We start from the raw sequence: 25,656 nt of genomic DNA, 5'->3' as shown, positions 1-25,656 counted from the left end.
TGAACCGTTGTGGGTACATTTACAGGGATGAATTCATTTAACCCCATGTCCTTGGGGAACGTCCAGTTGCCACAAGCACCCATGGGACCTCGTGCAGCCTCCCCAATGAACCACTCTGTCCAGATGAACAGCATGGGCTCAGTGCCAGGGGTAAGTGTTCTCTTTCGCTGTGCTGCAGATAGCCCTCCCTCTCACATGGAACATTATCTAAGCAGCAGAATTCATGTCCCTTGAGAATCCTGTGGTTCTTGTTCCTTTGAATTTGGGTTATGCTTTATTTCTTTAATCTCTCATTTTAAAAAAATTATTACTACACAGAATTATTTGACTGTTAGTTATTTTATTGGAATAACAAATTCATAGGAATTTGTGGCTTTGTGAGAATGTGGGAGTTCCAAGGCTGGAGAAGGCAGCCTCAGATATGTGGCCAGCAGGGAATTGTCAGCATCTGTTGACTGAGAGCTCGCTGTTCCGAGGCTGCTTTCTAAACACTTTAGAGAACTCATAGGCATGTCTTAAACTTTAAATTATAGCCTGCTATTGATTTCTATTCAGAGGACATTTTGAAGCTGGCTCATTTGAGAGACTGCCTGAGAAAGTGTGTAAGGTGCCCAGGAGCCCGGGAGTTCTTAGCAAGTGGTGGTCTCTTCCCATGAGGAAGGGCAGGATGTGAGCCCTGTGCTTGTCATCCTCTGGGGTTGTGAAGCCTTGGATCATTCTGGCTCACCTTGAAAACTCTGGCCGTCAGCTTCCGAGCTACAGCTCTGGTGGTGCTTGTTGTCTCGTAGATGGCCATTTCTCCTTCCCGAATGCCTCAGCCTCCGAACATGATGGGTGCACACACCAACAACATGATGGCCCAGGCGCCCGCTCAGAGCCAGTTTCTGCCACAGAACCAGTTCCCGTCATCCAGCGGGGCGATGAGTGTGGGCATGGGGCAGCCGCCAGGCCAAACAGGCGTGTCACAGGTACTGTGCCCCACTGGGACCGTGGCTCCCTAAGAAATAAAATTCTTGTGTTAAGTTTTGGGTTTTTTTTTTCTGTCTTCCTTCGTGGAAATTAAAATTCCAGAATGCACATTTCATTTCTTTGTATCAGCTTCTCTTTATTTTCTCCACCTTTGTCCTGTAGTCCTTAACTCGTTTGGAATTTCTCTTATCCTTTCTGGGTTAACTATATGCAAAAGTGGGAATGGATTTAGAATTTTTGTTTTGTATGCTTTTGTGTTTTGATCTTTGGGTTTTTGTTTTCTTATTTTTTGTTTGTGTATTTTAAATTCTAAGTTTAACGTGACCCTGAGAGGCATTAGGATTTTAAAAAGCGAGTGAGAAGGACCCATGAATTCACTCTTGATGATTTGGCTTTCATTTCTTTTGACCTGTCTCCACTGCCAGGTGAAATCAAGCTAACAGAATCATTTCAGTAGTTCCCTTCTTGTTAAATGTTTTTAATTTCTCAATCTAGAGCTGAAGAAAACGATTTTCCATTTATTCCTTCCTTTTTTCCTCTTTTGTTAGTTGTAGTGCATATCATTGCTACTGTATACAAAATATACATGTATTTAAAACACACCAAATCCTCCCTAAAAGATAAAATTCTTGTTTTAAGTTTTTTTTTTTTTTGTTTGTCTGTTTTAAGACAGGGTCTTGTTTTGTTGCCCAGACTGGAGTGCAGTGGTACAATCTCGGCTCTGCAACCTCCACCTCCCGGGTTCAAGCGATTCTCCTGCCTCAGCCTGCCAAGTACCTGGGGTTACAGACGCCCACCACCACACCCAGCTAATTTTTTTTTTTTTTTTTTTTTTTTTGTATTTTTAGTAGAGACGGGATTTCACCATGTTGGCCAGGCTGATCTCGATCTCCTGACCTCAGGTGATCCACCCACCTCGGCCTCCCAAAGTGCTGGGATTACAGGAGTAAGCTACCGCACCCAGCCTTGTTTTGAGTTTTTAATGTGAAATAATGCTGCATAAGTCATTATTATATATTAGATTTCCTCACTAAATGATTATTCTTAACTTTCCATAACATTTCATTTCTCTAGAACAAGGATTAGCAAACTTTGTGTAAAGGGCCAGATACTAAATATTTTCAGCTTTGCAGGCCATTCAGTCTTGGTTTTCATCACTTACTTCTGTTCTTGTAGTGCAGAAGCTGCTGTGGTACATAAATGAGGTGGCTGTGTGCCAATAAAGCTTTATTTACAGAAACAAGCAGCTCAGTGTGTTTGGCCCTGGGAGATTGCCAACCCCTGCTCTAGAACAGTGATTCAGAATCATTTTTAAAATGTTCACAAATAATTCTGAAGTGTATCCCCAGTATAGAACCACTGCACTGAAACAGTTCTCTTTCAGTAACTAATGTGTGTGTGTGTGTGTGTGTGTTTCAGAGAGAATTTTTTTTTTAATTTTTAATTGTTAAGGGTACTTATGGATGTATATATTTATGGTCAATAACTTTTATTCTTATTTTTATTTATTTATTTTATAGTCCCCAGGGAAGAAGCAACTTAAAAAAAAATACCTTTTTCTAAGCTAAGCTTAGAAAATGTTAAAGAACATTGGGTACATGTTATAGAACATGAAACTTATAGGCTGGGTCAATGTACAGTAGCTCCCCCAATCTGTCATTTCACTTTCTGAGGTTTCAGTTACCTGGGGTCAACTGTGGTCCAAAAATATTAAATGGAAAATTCTGGGAATAAACAATTCATAAATTTTAAATTAATTAGCTAGGCATGGTATTGCACGCCTGTAATCCGAGCGACTGAGGAGGCTGAGGCAGGAGAATCGCTTGAACCCGGGAGATGGAGGTTGCAGTGAGCCAAGATCATGCCATTGCACTCCCGACTGGGTGACAGAGCAAGACTCTGTCTTTTTTTTTTTTTTTTTTTTTTTTAAAAAGGTTTTAAATTGAGTGCCATTCCAAGTTGCATGATGAATTCCGTCACCATCCCACTCTGTGCCCCCAGGGATGTGAATCATTTATTTGTCCAGCATTTCCACACTGTAGACACTACCCACCTCTTAGTCACTGAGTGTCCACCTTGGTTGTCAGATCCAAAAATCTTGGTAAATATTGGGTTCAGTACTATCCGCAGTTTCAGGCGTTCCAAGACTGGGGGTCTTGGAATGTATCCGAGTGGATATGAGGGGACTGCTGTAGATGTGTGTGTTTAAGCCATAAGTTTCAATGGTTGTTTTAATTATATAAATCAGACTATAAGAAACGTGTGTAGTTTTACCGTTATTGAGGAGTGCCCATTACAAGTGTATAGCTCGATGAATTTTCACAAGCAGAACACTCCCAAGAAAATGTGATTAAATTCCCATACATTTGGCTGGGCGCGGTGGCTCACGCCTGTAATCCCAGCACTTTGGGAGGCCGAGGCAGGAGGATCACTTGAGGTCAGGAGTTTGAGACCAGCCTGGCCAACATGGCAAAACCCGATCTCTACTAAAAACAGAAAAATTAGCTGGGCGTGGTGACGGGCACCTGTAATCCCTGCTACTCGAGAAGCTGAGACAGGAGAATTGCTTGAACCTGGGAGGTGGAGGCTGCAGTGAGCCAAGATCGCACCATTGCATTGCAGCCTGGGTGACAAGAGTGAAACTGTCTCAAAAAAAAATTTTTTTTTTCATACATTTAATTTTTCAAATGTTTCGTCACATTTTCAAACGAGGGAAATAATATTACCATACTCTGTCCGTTTCTGGTAGGGACAGGTGCCTGGTGCTGCTCTTCCTAACCCTCTCAACATGCTGGGGCCTCAGGCCAGCCAGCTACCTTGCCCTCCAGTGACACAGTCACCACTGCACCCAACACCGCCTCCTGCTTCCACGGCTGCTGGCATGCCATCTCTCCAGCACACGACACCACCTGGGATGACTCCTCCCCAGCCAGCAGCTCCCACTCAGCCATCAACTCCTGTGTCGTCTTCTGGGCAGACTCCCACCCCGACTCCTGGCTCAGTGCCCAGTGCTACCCAAACCCAGAGCACCCCTACAGTCCAAGCAGCAGCCCAGGCCCAGGTGACCCCGCAGCCTCAAACCCCAGTTCAGCCCCCGTCTGTGGCTACCCCTCAGTCATCGCAGCAACAGCCGACGCCTGTGCACGCCCAGCCTCCTGGCACACCGGTAAGCCTCTCTCTCTCTGCTGTTTTTGGGCCAAGACTCGAAGATAATTTTCCCATAAAAATTGTCTGTCAGGCCAGGCGCGGTGGTTCACACGTATAATTTCAGCACCTTGGGAGGCCAAGGTGGGAGAATCACTTGAGCCCATGAGTTCAAGACCATCCTGGGCAACATCGTGAGACCTTGTCTCTAGCAAAAAAAAATTTTTTTTAACTAGGCAAGCATGGTGGTGTGTGCCTGTAGTCTCAGCCACTCAGAAGGCTTAGGTGGGAAGATCACTTGAGCCTAGGAGGTACAGGTTACAGTGAGCCAAGATCACGCCACTGTACTCCAGCCTGGGCAACAGAGCGAGACATTGTCATCTTTTGTTTGTCTACTTAAAACTCCATTGAGGCTGGGCGCGGTGGTTCACGCCTGTAATCCCACCACTTTGGGAGGCTGAGGCAGGCGGATTACCAGAGCTCAGGAGTTCGAGACCAGCCTGGCCAAAGTTGTGAAACCTTGTCTCTACAAAAATACAAAAATTAGCCGGGCATGATGGCGGGTGCCTGTATTCCCAGCTACTCGGGAGGCTGAGGCGGGAGAATCGCTTGAGCCTGGGAGGCAGAAATTGTATCGAGCCGAGATTGCGCCATTGTACTCCAGCCTAGGTGACAGAGTGAGACTCCGTCTCAAAAAAAAAAAAATTCCATTGAGTAAGAATTTGCAAATTAGGAATTCTTTTAGTGGTTCCTTCGTGTAATGTTCATTTACTCCACCAGCACCCGTGTTCCTACCGTTCACACAGGCTGGGTAACACTCTGTCTTTGGGTAGGCACTTGATTTCCCTCCCTTCAGATGTGCTTAGACATTCATAATTCAGCCTTTTACCATACACGTTAACCACCATATTGAAGGGAATTAATTTCAAAATATGAGATTTCATGATTTAGCTAGAAAACTTCAAGAAAATAAATTTATGTCAAAGTTTGAAAAGCTCTGCTGTTTCCTCTGCCTTTGTGGCAAGACCTGAGTTGTGCCTCTGGCTGCTGTTACCTCCCTCTAGAACTCATTCCTACTTTAACCTCTGTTCTTCGGTTTCACAGAAGGGCACCTGCTGGATCAGTATTGAGAAATGTTAACGGGAAATTGTGGGTTGCATGAGCAGCATAGTTGAAGATCATTTATGTTACCTTGCTTAATGAAGTCAGTGCTTTCGGTTTTTTCACAGCTTTCCCAGGCAGCAGCCAGCATTGATAACAGAGTCCCTACCCCCTCCTCGGTGGCCAGTGCAGAAACCAATTCCCAGCAGCCAGGACCTGACGTACCTGTGCTGGAAATGAAGACGGAGACCCATACAGAGGACACTGAGCCTGATCCTGGTGAATCCAAAGGGGAGCCCAGGTCTGAGGTGGGTGCCACTCCCTAGGAATGCATTGACTGCGTATCGCAACTTTACCCAGGTGTCCTCGGGCGAGGCTTGGAGCCTGCCATGGGTATCCCTGACTTTAGTTAAAATATTCTGTTTGAATGTGGGTTCGGGGTTCGGTGTGTAGGAAATTGATTTAAAACAGCTTGGTTTTTCATTTTTAAATATGAGGGGTGGGTTTATTTTGCCTGAAATGAAGAATACTGGCTTATATTTGAAATACTTGAATCATCCAACAGCCTTTTATTTTATGTTCTCCATTCATTTCTAGTTCTGCAGAGGTAGACTACAGAAGGGGTGGTGGATTCATTTACTAATTAACCTATGGCAGAAGCTGAAAACTGGCAGACCGTGGGCTGGATCCAGCCTGTAAATGTGTTTGGCCCACACAATACCTTAAAAATCAGGAAATTGCAAATAAAACTCTAGATTTCTGGCTTTTCTTGAAAAATGAGATGCTTTCAGCATTGTGCCTGCATCCCTGTGTGACAGCAGTCTGGTTGTGAGCACCAACTGTAGTGGGCTCTCCAATTAGCCACAGTCCCCACTCCTCCTTCCTGTCTCATACCACACCTCCTGCCTCTGAGAAGGACTTTTGGTCCCTGTCCCAACTTTCAAGGAGATTCTTACTCCAAATTAGAAATATCTGTAGTGAAAAATCTGAGTATGTGCAATTTTTAAAGCACTTTTACATTTAAAAACTTTTAAATTAGGCTGGGAGCTGTGGCTCACACCTGTAATCCCAGCACTTTGGGAGGCCGAGGCAGGTGGATCACTTGAGGTCAGGAGTTCGAGACCAGCCTGGCCAACATGATGAAACCCCATATCTACCAAGAATATAAAAAATTAGCCGAGTGTGGTGGCACGCACGTGTAATCCCAGCTACTCGGGAGGCTGAGGCAGGAGAATTGCTAGAACCTGGGAGGGGGAGGTTGCAGTGAGCCAAGATCTTGCCATTGCACTCCAGCCTGGGTGTCAGACTCCGCCTCAAAAAAAAAAAAAAAAAAAAAAAACACTTTTAAATTTAGGACCATAATTGCACTGACTCTGTGCTGAAGCGACTTAATGAACACCAAGTACTTTATTTCTTTTTCCAGAAGAGAAGAGGAATCATAAATGCAACTCTGACTAGAGGAAGGTTTTAACAAACCTGTTTTAGGCTTGTAAGAGTCTTCCGGTGAGGTTGCGGTAACATAGAGGTGTTTGATATTCATATGTTATCTGTAATGTTTTTCTCAAGATGATGGAGGAGGATTTGCAAGGAGCTTCCCAAGTTAAAGAAGAAACAGACACAGCAGAGCAGAAATCAGAACCAATGGAAGTGGATGAAAAGAAACCTGAAGTGAAAGTAGAAGTTAAAGAGGAAGAAGAGAGTAGCAGTAACGGCACAGCCTCTCAGTCAACATCTCCTTCGCAGCCGCGCAAAAAAAGTAGGCCATTTATTCATTACCTTATTAAAGCATGCTGCTTTTCCACGGTGTTAGGATTCCATGTGGAGGATTAAAAGCTAAAGTAGAAACATAATTCTATCTGCCCTTTTACCTTTCTTGCCTGCCATTCCCCAGAATTTCTCCTGCAGAAACACTGAGGCCGAGCAGGACCCCTGCCCTGTGCCTGTGGGGCTCATGGCAGGAGTGAGAGATGAGCTGCTGCTCCGAGGGCACCCAGGCTGCAGAGCTGTCTTCTGATGGTGCTGGCAGGGGCCGGGTTGAAATGTGTCTGGGTCCTTGAGCAGGTTAAGGAGCTTGGCTTTACTCATAAAAGTATAAAGAACCAGTGATGTATGTGAGTAGGAGAATAACCAAAAAAGCCATAATTTAAGGAAAATGATCATTATGACAGCACAGGGTGACTTGGAGGCAGCAAGTTTCTGCAGGTGCAGTGAGGAAGCTGAGCATGGAGAGTGAGGGGCAGGGTGGCGCCTAGGGACCCCGTGTAGTGAGACATGGGGGAGGGGTAGGTTAGGCATCTTTGGGGTCTGAGATGTGTGAGGTAAGCCCGCCTCACAGTGGAAGTTGGATGGAATCCATTTGAGATGTATCCACAGTAAAGAGATAACAGGGTATCAGAAAATTGTCAAGTGAACCTTAGAAATGGGAGATGGGACTCAGAAAGTCCAAGGCTGCGGATGACACTTTTGGGAAAGATTGCAGAGAAATGTTAGAGACTGAGACCGTGTTACTCTGCAGCTGGGAGGGACCCTGGAGAGTGTGGAGTACAGTGAATCTCAGGGCTCTTTATACTCTTAGAAATTGAGGGCCCCAGAGAGTTGTTGTTTGTGTGGATTATCTATCATTGCTTACTCTACTGGAAACTAAAGTTGAGAAATTTGAGTACAGTGGCTTAGACCTGTAATCCCAGCACTTTGGGAGGCTGAGATGGGAGGCTTGCTTGATGCTGGGAGTTCAAAACCAGCCTGAGCAACATAGCAAGGCTCCATCTCTACAAAACTAAAATAAAACTAGCTAAGTGTGGTGGTGCACGCCTGTAATTCTAGCTGCTCAAGAAGCGGAAGCGGCAGGATTGCCTGAGCCTAGGAGTTTGAGGCTGCAATGAGCCTGGATCACATCACTGCACTCTAGCCTGGGAGACAAAAGTGAGATTATTGTCTCAAAAAAAAAAAAGAGAAAAATTTTTAAATATTTAGTTCATTTAAAATAGTCTGTTACATGGCACCCATAGAAAACATTTATATGAAAAACAATTTTTCCAAAACAAAAATAAGTAAGAATAGTGATGTTATTAAGGGCATCTGCCTCTGCATTTACTGTGTTGTGATTGGTTATTTTGGTTGAAGTGTATGAAGAAAATCCTGTAGTTGGTAAAGGGACAAGTATTTTCATAGCCCTTTCAGCTGATTGTGGATATTCTTTGATACTATATCAAAATTCAACCAGTGAAGGTTTCTTAAAGGTTAGTTGCGACATTGAACCAGAATCTATAGCACTGGATTTTTCATACTCTGTGACATTAGAATCCATTGATCCATCTTGTACTTGGAATGGATCTTTTGTGCTTGCATGATTTTTTTTTCAATTGACACTTAAGTTCTGCAGATTTTCCATATGTTGACATATTTCACTATACAGTGTCAAAAAAAAAATCAGCGTTTGTTAATACCACCATCAGTCTCTTCAAACAAGTCTTACCAACTTAGAAAAGCAGGGCGTGCATGGTGGCTCACACCCGTAATCTCAGCATTTTGGGAGGCTGAGGGGGAAGGATTGCTTGAGCCCAGGAATTCAGGGTCTATGATTGCACCACTGCACTCTAGCCTGGAGCTCAGGAGTTCGAGACCAGCCTAGGCAACATGGCGAAACCTAATCTCTATTAAAAAAAAATTAGCTGGGTATGGTAGTGCATGCCTGTAGCTGCAGCTACTCGAGAGGTTGAGGTGGGAGAATCACCTGAGCCTGGGAGGTCAAAGATGCACTGAGCCATGATCATGTCACTGTACACCAGCCTAAGTAACAGAGTGAGGCCCTGTCTCAAAAAATAATACTAATAATAAATTTTGAGAAGCTGTGAAGCCCATGTACAAGTTTTCCAAAACATTTGATTTTTTTATGAAAGCCCAAATTTTAGCATTGGCAACAAATACTGTCAGTTGTCCTTGAAGTAACTGGCCCTCTTTGTTCATTTCTGAGAAAATGTCTGACGTATAACCAGAGCTTAGTAACTATAGCTTATCTCTCAGTCATTCCTGAAAGTTTTAATGTGTTCCACGAGGGCAAGCAGCTACTGCAGCTGTAAATTCCGACACTTGCACAAGTGCTGCCTCCTGATGTGGCCACTGTGCATATGCAGCGCACATCTTCTATTCTGTGTGAGGAGATAACGCAGAATGTTTCATCACACAGAATAAAAGACATGTACCAGGAGGCCAGACGCGGTGCCTCACGCCGGTAATCCCCGCACTTTCGGAGGCCAGGGCAGGCAGATCACGAGGTCAGCAGATCAAGACCATCCTGGCTAATACGGTGAAACCCCGTCTCTACTAAACAAAATACAAAAAATTATCCGGGCGTGGTGGCGGGCTCCTGTAGTCCCAGCTGCTCGGGAGGCTGAGGCAGGAGAATGGTGTGAACCCGGGAGGCAGAGCTTGTAGTGAGCCGAGATACTGCACTCCAGCCTGGGAGACAGAGCGAGACGCCGTCTCAAAAAACAAAAACAAAACAAAAAAAACACACACACATGTGCCAAACACTTAAGATTTAATACAAGGGATACTTTTTACTATCTCATCAAGAATATTTTTTCAGCCAGGTGTGGTGGCTCCCATCTGTAATCTCAGCACTTTGGAAGGCCAAAGTGGGAGGATCACTTGAAGCCTGGAGTTCAAGACCAGCCTGGGCAACATAGTAAGACCCTGTCTCTACAAAAAATTAAAAATCAGCCAAGTGTGGTGGTGCATGCCTGTAGTCCTGGCTACTCAGGAGGCTGAGGCAGCAGGATCACTTGAGCTCAGGGGTCCAGGGCTGCAGCAAGCTGTGATGCCACTGTTGGACTCCAGCCTGGACAACAGAGCAAGGCCCTATCTCAAAAATAAATTAATTAATTGAGAAATGAGTGGGCACAGTGGCTCCCACCTGTAATCCCAGCACTTTGGGAGGCGAACACAAGAGGATCACTTACGGCCAGGAGTTCAAGACCAGCCTGGGCAACGTAGTGAGACCCTGTCTCTACAAAACAATTTAAAAATTGGCCAGGTGTGGTGGTGCACCTGTGGTCCCAATGGCTCAGGAGGCTGAGGTGGGAAGATTGCTTGAGCCCAGGAGGTTGAGGCTGTAGTGAACCATGATTGTGCCAGTGCATTCTAGCCTGGATGAGAGAGTGAGACCCTGTCTTAAAAATAAAGAATATTTTTTCTTGGCTGGGAGCAGTGGCTCATGCCTATAATCCAAGGACTTTGGGAGGCTAAGGCAGGAAGAATACTTGAGGCCAGGAGTTCAAGCCAGCCTGGGCAACATAGCAAGAACCCATCTCTACCCAAAAAAAGAAGAAAAATTTTAAACAAATTTTCTTGAGCATGGCTGGTATTTTTTTTCTTGTGACTGTACAGCAGCAGCAGTGTGTGTGATAACAGTAGAGTTTGGTGATGTTGGCTTTCTTTTCCTTTGTTTTTGCTTTTTAGCTGGGCGTGGCAGCATGCGCCTGTAGTCCCAGCTACTCGGAAGGCTGAGGCAGGAGAATGACTTGAACCCAGGAGGTGGAGGTTGCAGTGAGCCAAGGTTACGCCACTGCACTCCAGCCTGGGCAACAGAGTGAGACTCCTTCTCAAAAAAAAAAAAAAAAAAAAAAGATTGCTTTTTTCCCGTCTGTGCAGATGTCCAACATAGTGCAAAAGGCAAATGATAATTTAGTGTTATAAAAATTGTTTCAGGCCGGGCGCAGTGGCTCACACCTGTAATCCCAACACTTTGGGAAGCTGAGGTGGGTGGATCACCTGAGGTCAGGAGTTCCAGACCAGCCTGGCCAACATGGCGAAACCCTGTCTCTACTAAAAATACAAAAATTAGTCGGGCCTGGTGGCGCATGCCTGTAATCCCAGCTACTCAGGAGGCTGAGGCAGAAGAATTACTTGAACCCGGGAGGCAGCGGAGGTTGCAGTGAGCTGAGATCGTGCCATTGCACTCCAGCCTGGGCAACAAGAGAGAAACTTCGTCTCAAAACAAAATTGTTTCAGGCTGGGCTTTGGGGTTCACACCTGCAATTCCAGCACTTTTGGAGGCTGAGGTGGGAAGATCACTTGAGGCCCAGAGTTCAAGACCAGCCTGGGCAACATGGTGAGACCCTGTCTCTATAGAAAAAAAATAAGAAAATAGCTGGTTATGGTGGTGCATGCTTTTAGTCCCTCATGCTACTCATGAGGCTGAATTAGGAGGGTTGCTTGAGCCTAGGAGGTCAAGTTTGCATGCAGTGGGCTGTGATTACGCTACTGCACTCCAGAAGACCTCGTCTCAAAAAAAAAAACAAAATTGGTTTCAGTTTTGGTGAAATAATTTTCATCTTACAGCACATAGAAGGGCCTAGGGCAGTGCTATAACTTGAGCACCTAAAATGTGACCAGGGTGGCCGGGCGTGGTGGCTCACCCCTATAATCCCAGCACTTTGGGAGGCCGAGGCGGGTGGATCACGAGGTCAGGAGATCGAGTCCATCCTGGCTAATACGGTGAAACCCTGTCTCTACTAAAAGTACAAAAAATTAGCCGGCCATGGTGACAGGCGCCTGTAGTCCCAGCGACTCGGGAGGCTGAGGCAGGAGAATGGCGTGAACCTGGGAGGCGGAGCTTGCAGTGAGCCGAGATCGCGCCACTGCACTCCAGCCTGGGCGACAGAGCAAGACTCCGTCTCAAAAAAAGAAAAATGTGACCAGGGTGACCGAGGAACTGAGTTTTTTATTTTTTGTAATATTATTCATTTGGTGAAATTTCAGTAGTCACAGGGGCTGGGGACTGTGATATGAGGCAGCAGCCTCCAAGGGCTTGAGAGCCGCGTTTTTGGGAGATGCTGATGCGCTGCAACAGCCCTGCCGCCTGGAGCAGGTCCTCGGGCCAGAGGAGGGGAGCGGCGCAGTTCACATACACTCCTGACTTCACTTCTGCACATATGGGATCTTCTTACAGAAAGGTGCTGGTGAAGACAGGAGTCTGAAAATGCTCTCCTCGGCCAGGCACCATGGCTCACGCCTGTAATCCCAGCACTTTGGGGGCCGAGATTGCACCACTGCACTCCAGCCTGGGTGACAGAGCGAGACTCCATCTCAAAAAAAAAAAAAGGAAAGAAAATGCTCTCCTCAGCACGGAATTTGAATAGTTATTTAATGAATGAATAAATGATCAACCAAAGTGACACTTGTTTCAGGCCCTGTCACTCCCGATTACCACTGGGGCGGTGACAGGGTCTGCAGGCCTTCTCCATGCAGAGGCCCAGTGATCCACGCTGTGGGCTTTGTGCGTCCTGAGGCCTCTGTTACCACTCAGTGCTGCCACTGTGGCACTGAGGCAGCTACAGATCCTATATAAACGAATGAGCACAGCTATGTGCCAATAAAGCTGTATTTTTGGAGACTAACACTTGAATTTTGTGTGATTTTCACATGTCATGAAATAGTATTCTTTTCTTTTTCTTCTGCCAAACATTAAACAATGTGAAATCCATTGTTAGCTCTTGGGCCATACAGAAAAGCAAGCAGCTGGCCACATTTGGCCTCTTGGTCATAATTTGCCAACCCCTCATTCAGAGAAATCAAAAGGCTATTCGTTACATAATTGTTTTCTCATAAAGAGTTATTCAAAGACTAGCAAATGCTGCTTCGTCTGTGCATAAAACAGAAGAAAGGAGTTAGTGGGAAGCAAGGCTGTGTGTTTCCGACGCTTCCCACTGTGAAGGGCACGTCTGCACCCTGGACCAGGCCTTTGCACCTTCAAGTGGTGGCGACCCTGTGCGTGGGGAGTGCTGCGTCGGGGTTTTTACCTGGTTGCCCGGACCTCAGGCCGCTGTCGGAGGTCTGAAGCAGCCACGTGCCCTGGAGAGGAGGCGGTGTCTGCGGAGGTTGGTCAAGAGTCTGGATCCTGGGCTCTGATGGGAATGAGCCCTGAGGCATGTTATTGGTGTGCCTGTTTTCATCTCTAGAGTGAGCCTGTTTACACATGGGTTTTTCCTTCCAACTTTTAACTCTTGCTTTCACCAGTTAGGAATCAGATGGCGCTTCCCAGAATTTGTCAAGTTAGACCATCCCCACCCCACACAGAATTGATGGCAGCTCCATGTACCTGATGCTTGCTGCTTCCCAACTGGAACTTTAAGTGTTTACCATATTTTAATCTGATTTTTTAATTACAGTTTACCACTTACCTGTTGTAAGAAATCTTTTCAGCCGGGCATGGTGGCTCACACCTGTAATCCCAGCACTTTGGGAGTCTGAGGCAAGCAGATCACATCACCTGAGGTCAGGAGTTCGAGACCAGCCTGACCAACATTGAGAAACCCAGTCTCTACTAAAAATACAAAATTAGCTGGGTGTGGTGGTGCATGCCTGTAATCCCGACTACTCGGAAGGCTGAGGCAGGAGAATCGCTTGAACCCGGGAGGCGGAGATTGCAGTGAGCCAAGATCACGCCATTGCACTCCAGCCTAGACAACAAGAGCGAAACTCTGTCTCAAAAAAAACAAATCTTTTCAAGATACAAAAAACAGACCAGACCCAGTGGCTCACACCTATAATGTTATTGCTTTGAGAGGCTGAGGCAGGAGAATCACTTGAGGCCAAGAGTTCAATACCAGCCTGGGCAACATAGTGATATCACAAGATCACTTGAGCCCAGGAGTTTGCAGCTACAGTGGCTATGATGGCGCCACTACATTGCCCTCCAGCCTGGGCGTTGGAGCAAGACTCTGTCTCTAAAAATACAAAATGAGATGGGCGTGATGGCTGGGTACAGTGGCTCATGCCTGTAATCCCAGCACTTTGGAAGGCCAGGGCGGGTAGATCATTTGAGGTCAAGAGTTTGAGACCAACCTGGCCAACGTGATGAAACCCCATCTCTACTAAAAATCACAAAAATCAGCTGGGCGTGGTGGTGGGCACCTGTAATCCCAGCTACTCGGGAGGCTGAGGCAGGAGAATCACTTGAACTCAGGAGGCAGAGGTTGCTGTGAGCCGAGATCGTACCACTGCACTCCAGCCTGGGTGACAGAGCAAGACTCTGTCTCAAAAAAAAAAAAAAAAAAAAAACCTGGGCATGATAGCTTAGTGCCTGTAATCTCAGCACTTTGGAAGGCTGAGGCAGGGGGAGCTTGGACAACATAGTGAGACCTCATCTCCACAAAAAATTTAAAAATGAGTCAGGCATGGTAGCACACACCTGTAGTCCCAGTTACTCCTGAGGCTGAGGCAGGAGGATGGCTTGAGCCTGGGAGGTTGAAGCTGCAGTGAGCTGAGATGATGCCATTGTCCCCCAACCTGGGCAACAGAGTGCGACCTTGTCTCAAGAATAATAATTAAATTAAAAATTAACACCAAGAAAAAATACATCACTTATAAGCTAAGGCATCAGAATGCCTGAGACATCTTTGCCTCCAGTTTCTTCTCTGTGTGAGTGAACATGAGCCAGGTGGGGTCATGACACGCTGACTGCTGACTGGCCGGCCTCCCACACCGAACAGCTTCCCTGGCACCTGTTCCCATACTTGTTGAGGGTTTGTATGAATGTACCATCTTGAATGTATTTGGCAGCCAGTATTTTATGTTGGTATTAGTGAAAACAGAGAGTGTAGTAGGCAGTAAGGTGGCTGAGGGGTTGGAGAAATTGGCATTAGTAAATGTGGGAGTAAGCAATATGGAACTTTTTATAAAAATGCTTTATTTTGTAGCTCTATTACTATTTACATTTATGAGATTCAAAACCGTTTGTCTCCAGTGGCCTGAATTTAATTTAGCCAAGGATAAAAAACTTTCCTCAGAGGATCTTTTAAGGTCCCTTCCAATGAAATGGTCTTTTTTTGAGACAGAGTTTTGCTCTTGTCCAGGCTGGAGTGCAGTGGCGCAATCTCGGCTCACTGCAACCTCCATCTCCTGGGTTCAAGCAATTTTCCTTTCTCAGCCTCTCGAGTAGCAGGGCTTATAGGCACCCCCGACACACACCAGGCTAAATTTGTGTTTAGTAGAGACGAGGTTTCACTACGTTGGTCAGGCTGGTCTTGAACTCCTGACCTCAGGTGATCCGCCCGCCTCAGTCTCCCAGAGTGCTGGGATTACATGTGTGAGCCACCATGCCCAGCCTGAAATGGCTTTATTTGCCACCCAGTTTGATGAATGAGACAGATTTGGGAGTTAGCTTTACTTTCTTTTTCAGCCAAGTTTTTAATGTTGGAAACCTTTCATGGAAGAAGCAAACTTCTCAGTGTTGTATTTTGCCTCACAAGCTGAACGCAGTTCTGACACTAGTGCGTTTTCAGAAGCTTTAATCCTTAACGGTGATGGACGAGAGCCCCTCGAGTGCCTTAGGAGCATCGTGGCTGGGATGTCACAGCAGCCAGGATTCCGTTTTAAATGTGAGGTAGGAGGGATCTGAGCACCTTTTACAAAGTGTCTTTTCTTGATGTTTTCTCTGCAGTCTTTAAACCAGAGGAGTTACGCCAGGCCCTCATGCCAACCCTAGAAGCACTGTATCGACAGGACCCAGAGTCATTACCTTTCCGGCAGCCTGTAGATCCCCAGCTCCTCGGAATTCCAGTAAGTTAATTCATAAAAATAGATTATAACTTTGCTGGTGTGACTTCTGAGTGTCCATTGTTTTATCTCTTGAAATTAGATAAAATAATCCCCCTGCCTTGAAGATTGTTCTCCTAATGTAAAAAACTGTTGTCTGTTAACAGTTATCAGTGAAAGTGTTTATTTTGTTTGATTTCACCTGTTCATGAAGCCCTGGTCCTTGGAGGAGGGGTGCACTGAAGCAAGGGAAGCACATGCCCCTGAGACTTCACTTTATATTTGGGGCCTTGTGTCACTTTTGTCTGAAAGAATTTGTGAACATGAACTGTAAAAAAATATTTGGGCTTCTCTCTTTTATATTCCTGGATAGCCTTGCAAAGGCCATGGGGACCCAGCCGATTCTATGTAGCAGTCATTACTAGCTTTGTGTTTATATTTGTCTTGTAATTTCGTTTGGCTTGCTAGGATCAAGAGTGAATATCTAGAAATACACACTGTTTGATAAACTTGTTCACTATTTTAATTCAGTGGATTAAAGATCTATTTTTAAAATTTTTTGTTAGAAGTATCTTTTAACAATTTTTCTTTACTTTGCCTTTGGAGTATTATAATGTGATCATACCTGAAAATACTAATTACACTTTTAGTGAGTAAAATCAGTTGCGTCGGAGGTTATTTTCTTTTCATTTCCCATTTCTTACTGTTGGGAATGGAAGTTATTTTGGTACTTTCTGTTTCTATTATTTTAAAACAAAGCTGCCAGATGAGACTGGCATTTGGATATTGGGGGATTCCCTATACTGAGACCATTTTTTTTTTTAAGGACTATTTTGACATCGTAAAGAATCCCATGGACCTCTCCACCATCAAGCGGAAGCTGGACACAGGGCAATACCAAGAGCCCTGGCAGTACGTGGACGACGTCTGGCTCATGTTCAACAATGCCTGGCTCTATAATCGCAAGACATCCCGAGTCTATAAGTTTTGCAGTAAGCTTGCAGAGGTCTTTGAGCAGGAAATTGACCCTGTCATGCAGTCCCTTGGATATTGCTGTGGACGCAAGGTACAGTTTTAAGTTTTTCCGGAAAGTGAATTTTGCTGTTTAATCCAGCCAGAGGGGTGTTATACTAATATGAGACCACGCCTGTGTACTGGGAGTGCATATGTGCAATCTGCTGTCTGGTGACACAGTTGATGCCTGAAGCGATGTGATGGGTGATCAGAGCTCGGTGTACAGGCGCTTACTGAGGGAGGCCATGGGGAAGTGTTTCTGGCTGCCCCTCTCTGCCTTTGGTACCTGTCTGTAGTGAATGTCTCTTAGAGCCAGTTCTATCACATGCTATCCCAAAATGTTTTTAAAGCTACTAAAATTGTTAGAAAACTGTCTAATATACTAACAGAAATAATTTACTAGTCTCTATAGTAGACTAGAACATTATAGGACAGTAAATGGAATGTATTTTTATATAAAAGTATTTCTCCTTTATTTTTGCAGTATGAGTTTTCCCCACAGACTTTGTGCTGCTATGGGAAGCAGCTGTGTACCATTCCTCGCGATGCTGCCTACTACAGCTATCAGAATAGGTAAGCGTCAAGCAGCATCCTGCATTATGTCTTAGGGCAAGGCACGTTCATCTGGTTATAGTCCGTGTACATTATTTCTTTCCTGAAGTTCCAATAAAAAGTGGCCCAATTTCAGGCCGGGTGTGGTGGCTCACACCTGTAATCCCAGCACTTTGGGAGGCTGAGGTGGGAGGATCACTTGAGCCCAGGAGTTATGTTATCAGCCTTGGCGACATAGAGAGACGCCCATCTCTATTTGAAAAAAAAAAAAGAGAGAAAAAGTGGCTCGGTTTCAGTGTCTTGTTAGTCACTTAGGCCCATGGCCTTAGTTAGTTATAAAGCATACTTTTACAGTGTAAAAACTGTAAGCTCAGAGCCAAGTCTTGCCGTACTACTTGGATTAGGTACGTTATTTCTTCAGCCATGCCCGTTCTAAAACGCAGCCCTAGAAGCAAGCGTCTGAAGTTGAGAGTAACTCTGATAAAGGTTGGCATGCCTTTTTCAAGATGTTCATAGAGTAGAAAATGTGGATTTTACTATTCTACCTGCAAATATTTGCCTGGTAATTTGGCCTGATCAGTCTCATGGAAAGACTTGCACGAGTGCTACTTCCTTTAAGGCAGAGGAAAAGGGTCCATGATCTTTATTTTTAAATTTTACACTAGCAGCACGATACAAAATGAGATCTGGTGTTTTAATTGAGTTCAAGAATGTGATTCTATTGCCTCCTATTAATGGCCTCCTATTATAAGATGGCCATTTCAGGGTTTTGTGAGTGGTGGATCTGCTTAAGAAATATTTGCCATTCTTTTGGAATATGAAGATGGCTAAAGAATAGATCTCCTGTCTTAAAATAGGTAGAGAGTGAAAATAGTATTTTTTGTTGTGGTTTCCCACAAAATACAGCTTGCGTAGTTTTGGGGTTGTTTGAGAAGTCAGCTTATCTGTACCGCAGCGTGTAAGTGTCCATGTGCCGCTGCAGTGTGAGCACACCATGCGTGGAGGCACAGGTCAGGAATCTTGCTCAAACTGTGACGTTGCCTCTATTTCATGAGCCAGCAGCTGGATTCTCTGTGGCCAAGATAGAGGTTTGTGCCTGTTCTTTGTCTTCAGGTTCAAATAATAAGCGTCAACAGTGGGGTTTGGCGTTTTTTATTATTTTACTCTCGTTTGGTCAGAGTAATTATGTCCTATACTTCAAAGAAGACAGAAGGCTTTTTGTTATTTGTTCACAGGCCTGAAAATTTTGGAGTTTAATGGTTATGTGTTTTAATTCTTTTATGTTTTTTTAAAAAATCCATATTCAAGATAAGTAATAACTCCCATCAAAATCCTATTTAAAAAAAAAATCCTTTTGACACAAAAATGTCTCAAAAAAGTTTCCTAAAGCCTTTTCTATTAGGAATAAGCCTGGCCTGCTTATTCCTAATACTGTTCAGTGTAGTGAAACACTGGTGCAAGGGGGAAGGACAGACCCTAAACTGCATCCCTGCTAGAAGTGCAGCGTGTGCAATTGTCCTGCTGAAAATAGTTTAACATTCAGAGTCTGATTTCCATCTCAACTTCCCCTTTATCAATAGAAACATTTTATGACCAAGTTTAAAATGATACCATAGCCCCTTCCTAATGGGATCTCTCCCATGGTGACTTGCTCCTCTTTTGGAAGTTCTGGCCACTCCTTTTATGCTTTTAGCCCCATGACCTTCAGCAGACCCCATGATGTATTAATGTATTAAGCTTAGCCTTGTCTGTGATACAGACCATAGCGTCTTCCTTCGCAGCCTCATTTTGTCAAGTCCTCAATGATGAAATAATGAATAGGAATGCACTTTAAAAACCATTTGTGCCAAGCAAAATAAAGTTAATGATATCTTAAGAGAAAGGTTAATATTAACTACACCCAGAAAAATGCCACCCCTGCTATGTTGCCCAACACAGTTTTGGTCTAGAAGGAAGGTAGATTGTTTACCACTTCTCTAAAGTGTTGTGGGGCCTGTTCCTGGGTCCGTTGGTACCCTGCCTTTGCTGATTTGCACAGATTTTGGTCTTTTACATTGAGAGCAATTAAAGTTAAATGGAATTGGTAGGATCAAAGAGTCATTGATGGCATATAAAGTCATTGATGGCATATAAAGTCATTGATGGCATGAAAGTTCTGAAACGTCTAATTTTATTTCTGTATAGAACTTCATTTTTACTAAACAAAAGTAATGTATTTTTAAGAGTGGAAATGCAAATAAAGGAGTTCCATTTTATTAGTGATAATTTTTAAAGCGTAGGCGTAGCGTTCCTCAGCCGATCACAGGCATGCTCTCTAGAACAGTGTATCTGAGTAGGTTAGCATATTATCATCCTAAGAAAGCAGTGGCCTGATTCTGTAACAAATACTTTAACTGCTTATGTTTTTATTTTCAACTTTGACTATTTATGAACACTGCAGTGTTCTTATGAATAATTGTCTTGGCACTTGTAGTCCTAAACTGGGCACTTAGAACAATAAAAAATCCTACAGATCATTTAAACAAGTGAAACTCTAATATATAAGTGAGCGTATGGTTACATTTTCACTTGTTTTCATACTTTGCAAATTTGAAAGTAACTCATGTTGGAAAAACTGTTCTTTAGCTTTCCCAGTTAGTATCTATAGATAATATAAGTATTATCTGTAGATATCCCAGTAATATGTACTGATATGGTACTTAAAACAATCTGCATTTGAAAACTTAGTCCATATATTAAATTACCCTTACAGATAAACTATGCAGTTACATTGTACTAACTTTAGCAACCCTGAAATGCATCATCACTGGATTATGTGAAGTATTTCTCCTTTGCAATTCCATATTCATCAAGCTGCTTCCTTCACACCAGGCAAAATGTCATCCAGGCGCTTAAGTTGAAAAGTGAATTTCTAAATCCTTATGTGTTTCCAGGGAGAATAAAGTGTGGACTAGGTAAGAAGGTAGGGGCAGTCTGGCAATAACATCTATCACTCATTGACTGCCAGGGTTGCTTTAGCTGATTTTACTAGTTGGCGGTGACTGCTCCCTTTTCTGTGTGCTGTCTTCCTCTCTCAGAACAGTAATAAAGTGAAGCCACGGGCCCCTCTTCCTCCCCTTCTTAAACACGAACAGGCTAAATTGTCCATTTCTCCAGCAGTTTTGAGGCAGACAAGGAGTCTGTTGATATGCTTTGCCTCCCCGGTTCTGATCCTGGGATTTTCCAGGGTGGGAGTCAGTCATACAGGAAGAGCCTCAGTTTCCCAGCCACTGCATGGGCTGCCATTCCACCGCCAGTGCCTCCCTCTGTGTCACTTTCCTCGGTGGGAAAAGATGGGTTTATGGTTCTTGTTTCCTGGATGTTGCTTGGCTTGCTGTCCTTAAATAAAAGCAAAGGATTTCTCCAGGATTTTAAAACCATTTAGACTCCCCTGTGATTCCGGTGGGAGTTCCATTTCAGAATGTCTTGAACGGTCCCTTCTAGTTGGCCATAGTTCTGCGTGTTTGATTGTATCATGAATGGGGCACTCAATTCGGAGTTTTACTTATAAAAGGGAAGTATTGGGGATTGAGGGAATGTCTTTTTTGCGTATTGTTTTGGTTGCCACTGAATTGGTTTATAGTTTCTGTACTTTAATTCCTTCTTGCCAGTGATGACCATACCCTCCTGCACACGGAAGTTCTTCTCCATACAGGATTTTAGGATATTTACAAAATAGTGAATGGCCAGAATATTGCTATAGTTCATTCAGGGGAAAAAAAAAATACATATTTAAAGGAAAACATTAATCTGCCTCTTCCCTGTCAGAGTTTTAAATCCTGACATAATTTATTAATTGAGTTAGTGCCAAATAAATTAGTCCCAGCAAGAAACCTTCATTAATCCAGTGAATCTGTCATGTTCCTCATCAACCAAACACAAAAAATTGGCTCATCTTGAGATGTGCATGCACTGAAGTTGTATGCTTTAAAATTTGCTGTATGTGTGTGGTTAGTGAAATACAACAGACAAAATGCTCAATGTATTGAATTAAGATTAGATTTGGGACTTGTGGGGGACCTGTCCTAGTGGTAGTGAACTGGCCACACGGTGGCCCATGCCTCAGTCTTCTGTAGCCGTGTGAGTGCGCAAGTGAGTGAGACTGCAGCTGCCGCGTCCCATTCTGCACTTGGTGGTTCAGCCTGGCGCTCGAGTCCTGTCGCACTGTTTTTAATACTAATCCTTCCTGGCATCTTGTAGACATAGTTTTGAGCACTAAACCGCATTCATGCTGCCGTCGCTACCTGACACTCATTCTTCTCGCTTGTGTGATCCACCTCCACCCGCTTGTTTATTCTTACGGTATTCTTGTGTACTCATCTTGTTTTATGCAGCATCAGCCTGCATTTCTGTTGATTTCTCATTTATGTCCTTTCCAAACATTTAGTAGTTTTTATTTTAATTGTTTGTATTTGATAGCTTGAGCCCAGGCTCTATATTGTCTTACAAGAAATTGGGGTGATGGATAATTTCTCAAATGCAGATTGTTCTTTAAAGATTAACTCTAAATTCACTTAACTTGGATTGCCCCCAAGTCAGAACAGTCATTCGCTAAGTCTTTCAGATTGATGAATGATTGGTCCCAGTACCAAAAATGTAAAATCAAAGCTTAGAATTGAATTTTCAAAGATTGTTCATGGATTTACATATATTGTATTTCTTATACAATATATCACATTTCTTACTCTGTATATTCATATTGATAAATGGGTGGAAAGTCTTTGACCCTGACTGCATTTATGTTAAATGTTTGTCTAGAACATGGATTTGGTTTCATTTGTATTGTAACACAATTAACTGAATGATTAACATGAAAAAAAGAAACCAGGAAAAAATTAAAATCAGTTCTGGGTGCTCAGCATTTTCATACATTTAAAGATCTGGCTTAATACCGGAAATAAAATCTCTGAATTGCTGTCAAGCATAAATTTTCCATTTTGAAAAATAAAGCTATTTCAGTTTAAATTGCTTTTTTAAGGCCTTTTGTCAGACTGTTTTGTTCAAGTAAATTTTTCCATCTCAAACCCTGGAGTTATATTTGACTTTCTCTGAGTAAGAACAAAATTCAGATTCCTAAATTTGGGCTCCATGCAATTCTAGTATTAACAACTCCTTGAAAACATTTGCCTCTTGGAGCCGGACCGAGCCTGTCGTTGTTAGTGATGATGGCCTGTGATGTGTGCAATGAGACCGAATGCTAATCAATGCTTTGCCTTGGCTTTCTGCTCTGTGTTGTCTTGGTGTCTGCGTCTTACCTCTGTGTCTGTGCTATTTGTTCCCTTCCCTGTTCTCTAATCCTGCCTTTCCCCACCTGCCCTCTGTTCCTTTCATTGTCCTCACTGACCCATCAATCAACCAACAACGCCCCCCCTTCGTCGTGGTGCTCTGCCCTGCTCTGATTGGTGGCTTCGTTGCTTGGGTGGCTGTGTGTTATGATGGACCAGTTCACCCAAGTATGGCCTTCTTGCTGACAGGTATCATTTCTGTGAGAAGTGTTTCACAGAGATCCAGGGCGAGAATGTGACCCTGGGTGACGACCCTTCACAGCCCCAGACGTAAGTACCGTCCTGTCATTTTCTCTGGGGTGAGGGAGGGTGACCTTAAATTGTTTTTTCCTCTTACCAATGACTATAAGGAAGGTACCAGTGCCATTTTGACTTTCATGCAATGTTTTTTGGTTTTTTGTTTTTGAGACAGGTTCTCCTTCTGTCACCTGGGTGGTGTGCAGTGGCACTATCTCGACTCACTGCAGCCTTGACCTCTTGGGTTCAAGCGATCCTCCTTTCTCAGCCTCTCAAGTAGCTGGGATTACAGGTGCACGCCACCATACCCAGCTAATTTTTTTGTATTTTTTGTAGAGACGAGGTCTCGCCATGTTGCCCAGGCTAGTCTCAAACTCCTAGACTGAAGCCCAATCCACCTGCCTGGGCCTTCCAAAGTGCTGGGATTACAGTCTCTTGTGTTGTGGGGTTTGTTTCATATTAACTATGCTCACATTTAATTTGAATATGTGTATACGTATACATTTACGCTGAAAAATGTGTTTTGGCTGAACCACAGTGCCACCTCTGCCTTTATCATTCAAGGCGGTGGTACTGTGGCCTACCACTGGAGACCACTGGTCTCTCTTGACCTTGGTCTGTCTTTTTTTCTAAAATAATTGCTTTTTCCTAGTGGTTCCATTTTGGGGAATTATAAATTTTCTTTATTTTAATTTTTTTTTTGAAATGGGGTCTCACTGTTGTTACCCAGGCTGATCTCGAACTCTTGCCTCAAGCAGTCCTCCTGCCTTGGCCTTCCAAAGTGCTGGGGCCACCATGCCCGACCATGTAAATTTTCAGTTATACCTGAGAAACCAGATAGCCCCATTTGCAGAACTGGCAGTAGCAAAAAATGAGTTTGGTGTACATGCCCTGCCCTTTACATTTAGTTTATCTCCACTTAAACCTCCATCCTTTCAGTTACTGAAGTCTAATGCAGATTAATGGATTCCAGTGTTCTCCAACCCCATTTTTTGGCCTAAAGTCTAAATGTGTTTCCTTCCTTCACTAGTGCTTTACCTGTTGTTTACCAGCTCCAAAGTGGACGGGTATGACTTTGTTAGTTCATTCCTGCACAGGGTTAAACTTGTATTTCCAGTGTGTATTATCCGGCAGAGTTACCTTCGAGTGATAGAATGGCCACTGTGTGGCAAGAAAAAGCAAATGCACAAATTGTGTTATCAACTCATTTCTATACTTAAATAACTAAAAACCTGCCAGCCACCCACCGCATCTGCCCAGGTCTGCCGTTCCCTCTTTTCGTTAGACTGAGTTCCGCAGTCTTCCATGATTGCTACCACCCTACCACAGTGTGACTTCCCCCAACAGAAAGGAAGGCTTTGCCACAGGAGCTTTTTCCAGCAGTGTAGGCACTTACGCTGTACCATTTTCTTTGTTCAAATGCAGAAAAAACCTAACTTGTAAGACAAACAAACCAAAGTGACTGAAATTCTACATTTTCGATTTTTTTCCCTTGTCATCCTAATTCTCTTTGGTCTAGTTGTGTGATTAATAATTGGATTGTTGCCTGAGCAACATAGTGAGACCCCATCTCTACAAAAAATAAAAAAAACTTAACAGGGCGTGGTGGTTTATACCTGTAGTCCCAGCTACTCAGAACCGGGGTGAGTTTGAGTTCAGCCTTGGCAACATAACGAGACCCCCATCTCCACAAAAAATCAAAAAATTAGCCAGTCATGGTGGTGCATGCCTATAGTCCCAGCTACCCAGGAGGATCACTTGAGCCTAGGAGGTTAAGGCTGCAGTGAGCCATGATCACGCCACTGCACTCCAGCCTGGGCAACAGAGCAAGACCTTGTCTCTGAAAAAACAGAAAGAAAAGAAATGATAGTGGAATATGTAGAAAAAGACATTGTAGTGTTCTGTGAAATTAAATTTTCTGTTCATTCCGTTATTACATGTACTTGAGATTTTAAGGGGCCATCATGTCTTTTTGTTTGAAGAACTAGTTACAAAATAACATTCCAGAGACCCTATAGTTTATACTCAACAGATAAATTTTAGTTAATAAAACATGTTTTCTTATTTTAAAACAAGGACAATTTCAAAGGATCAGTTTGAAAAGAAGAAAAATGATACCTTAGACCCCGAACCGTAAGTATATAGCTATTTCTTTTTTACTTTCAGTTTTGGTTTGAAATCGGTAAAGTTACTCCTTATGGAGTGGGTTGTGGGCAAAAACATTGGAAATACGTCGCCGTAAGTGGAATTTCTGGTGTGAGGGTATCTTTTAGATATAGATTCCTTTTAAACTTAAACAAAATATGTATGTCTCTGTAACATGTCCTCTAGTTACTGGATTTTCACAATGATAAGATTAAATGGATGTTTTAGTTCTATGAGAACCTCTCTAATAATTTGGTCATGGGTGTCTTTAAGAAGCCATTTAGCATGAATCTTTAGAGACCAAAGGTAGTAGGAGTATTTGGTGGGGTGGTACTAGTAGTATCGTTTAAAGGGAAATACCAGAAAGAAAACCTCTTGGAAACTGCTTTCTCAAATAATGTAAAGCTTGGCACATGTTCTTGCCATTGTTAAGCACTTTTTTTGTTGTTGTTTTTGTTTTGTTTTGTTTTTTGAGACAGTCTCGCTCTGTCCCCGAGGCTGGAGTGCAGTGGCACGATCTCGGCTCACTGTAGGCTCCGCCTCCCAGGTTCACGCCATTCTCCTGCCTCAGCCTCCGAGTAGCTGGGACTACAGCTGCCCACCACCACGCCTGGCTAATTTTTTGTATTTT

The 25,656-nt window shown here is 43.7% G+C and overlaps 1 protein-coding gene across 6 annotated transcripts in view; it reads left to right on the top strand.

Annotated features, from left to right (window-relative positions):
* Window positions 1–25,656, top strand: part of CREBBP (CREB binding protein) — a 154,767-nt gene that overhangs the window by 105,204 nt on the left and 23,907 nt on the right. For 4 of the 6 annotated variants that reach the window (XM_055365150.2, XM_031002671.3, XM_019012535.4 and 1 more), the window contains 10 exons: window positions 26–150; window positions 789–968; window positions 3,719–4,135; window positions 5,343–5,522; window positions 6,781–6,970; window positions 15,659–15,777; window positions 16,580–16,819; window positions 17,252–17,340; window positions 22,803–22,913; window positions 24,957–25,013. In XM_055365150.2, the coding sequence (XP_055221125.2) occupies window positions 26–150; window positions 789–968; window positions 3,719–4,135; window positions 5,343–5,522; window positions 6,781–6,970; window positions 15,659–15,777; window positions 16,580–16,819; window positions 17,252–17,340; window positions 22,803–22,913; window positions 24,957–25,013 (1,708 nt within the window). The remainder of the gene's footprint in view (window positions 1–25; window positions 151–788; window positions 969–3,718; window positions 4,136–5,342; window positions 5,523–6,780; window positions 6,971–15,658; window positions 15,778–16,579; window positions 16,820–17,251; window positions 17,341–22,802; window positions 22,914–24,956; window positions 25,014–25,656) is intronic. The other 2 variants (XM_004057099.5, XM_004057098.5) reach the window with 1 other exon arrangement.

The sequence above is a fragment of the Gorilla gorilla genome, chromosome 18, assembly GCF_029281585.2.
Source record: "Gorilla gorilla gorilla isolate KB3781 chromosome 18, NHGRI_mGorGor1-v2.1_pri, whole genome shotgun sequence".
In the NCBI taxonomy this organism is placed as follows: domain Eukaryota; kingdom Metazoa; phylum Chordata; class Mammalia; order Primates; family Hominidae; genus Gorilla; species Gorilla gorilla.
This window is presented reverse-complemented; position numbering and strand designations above follow the sequence as displayed.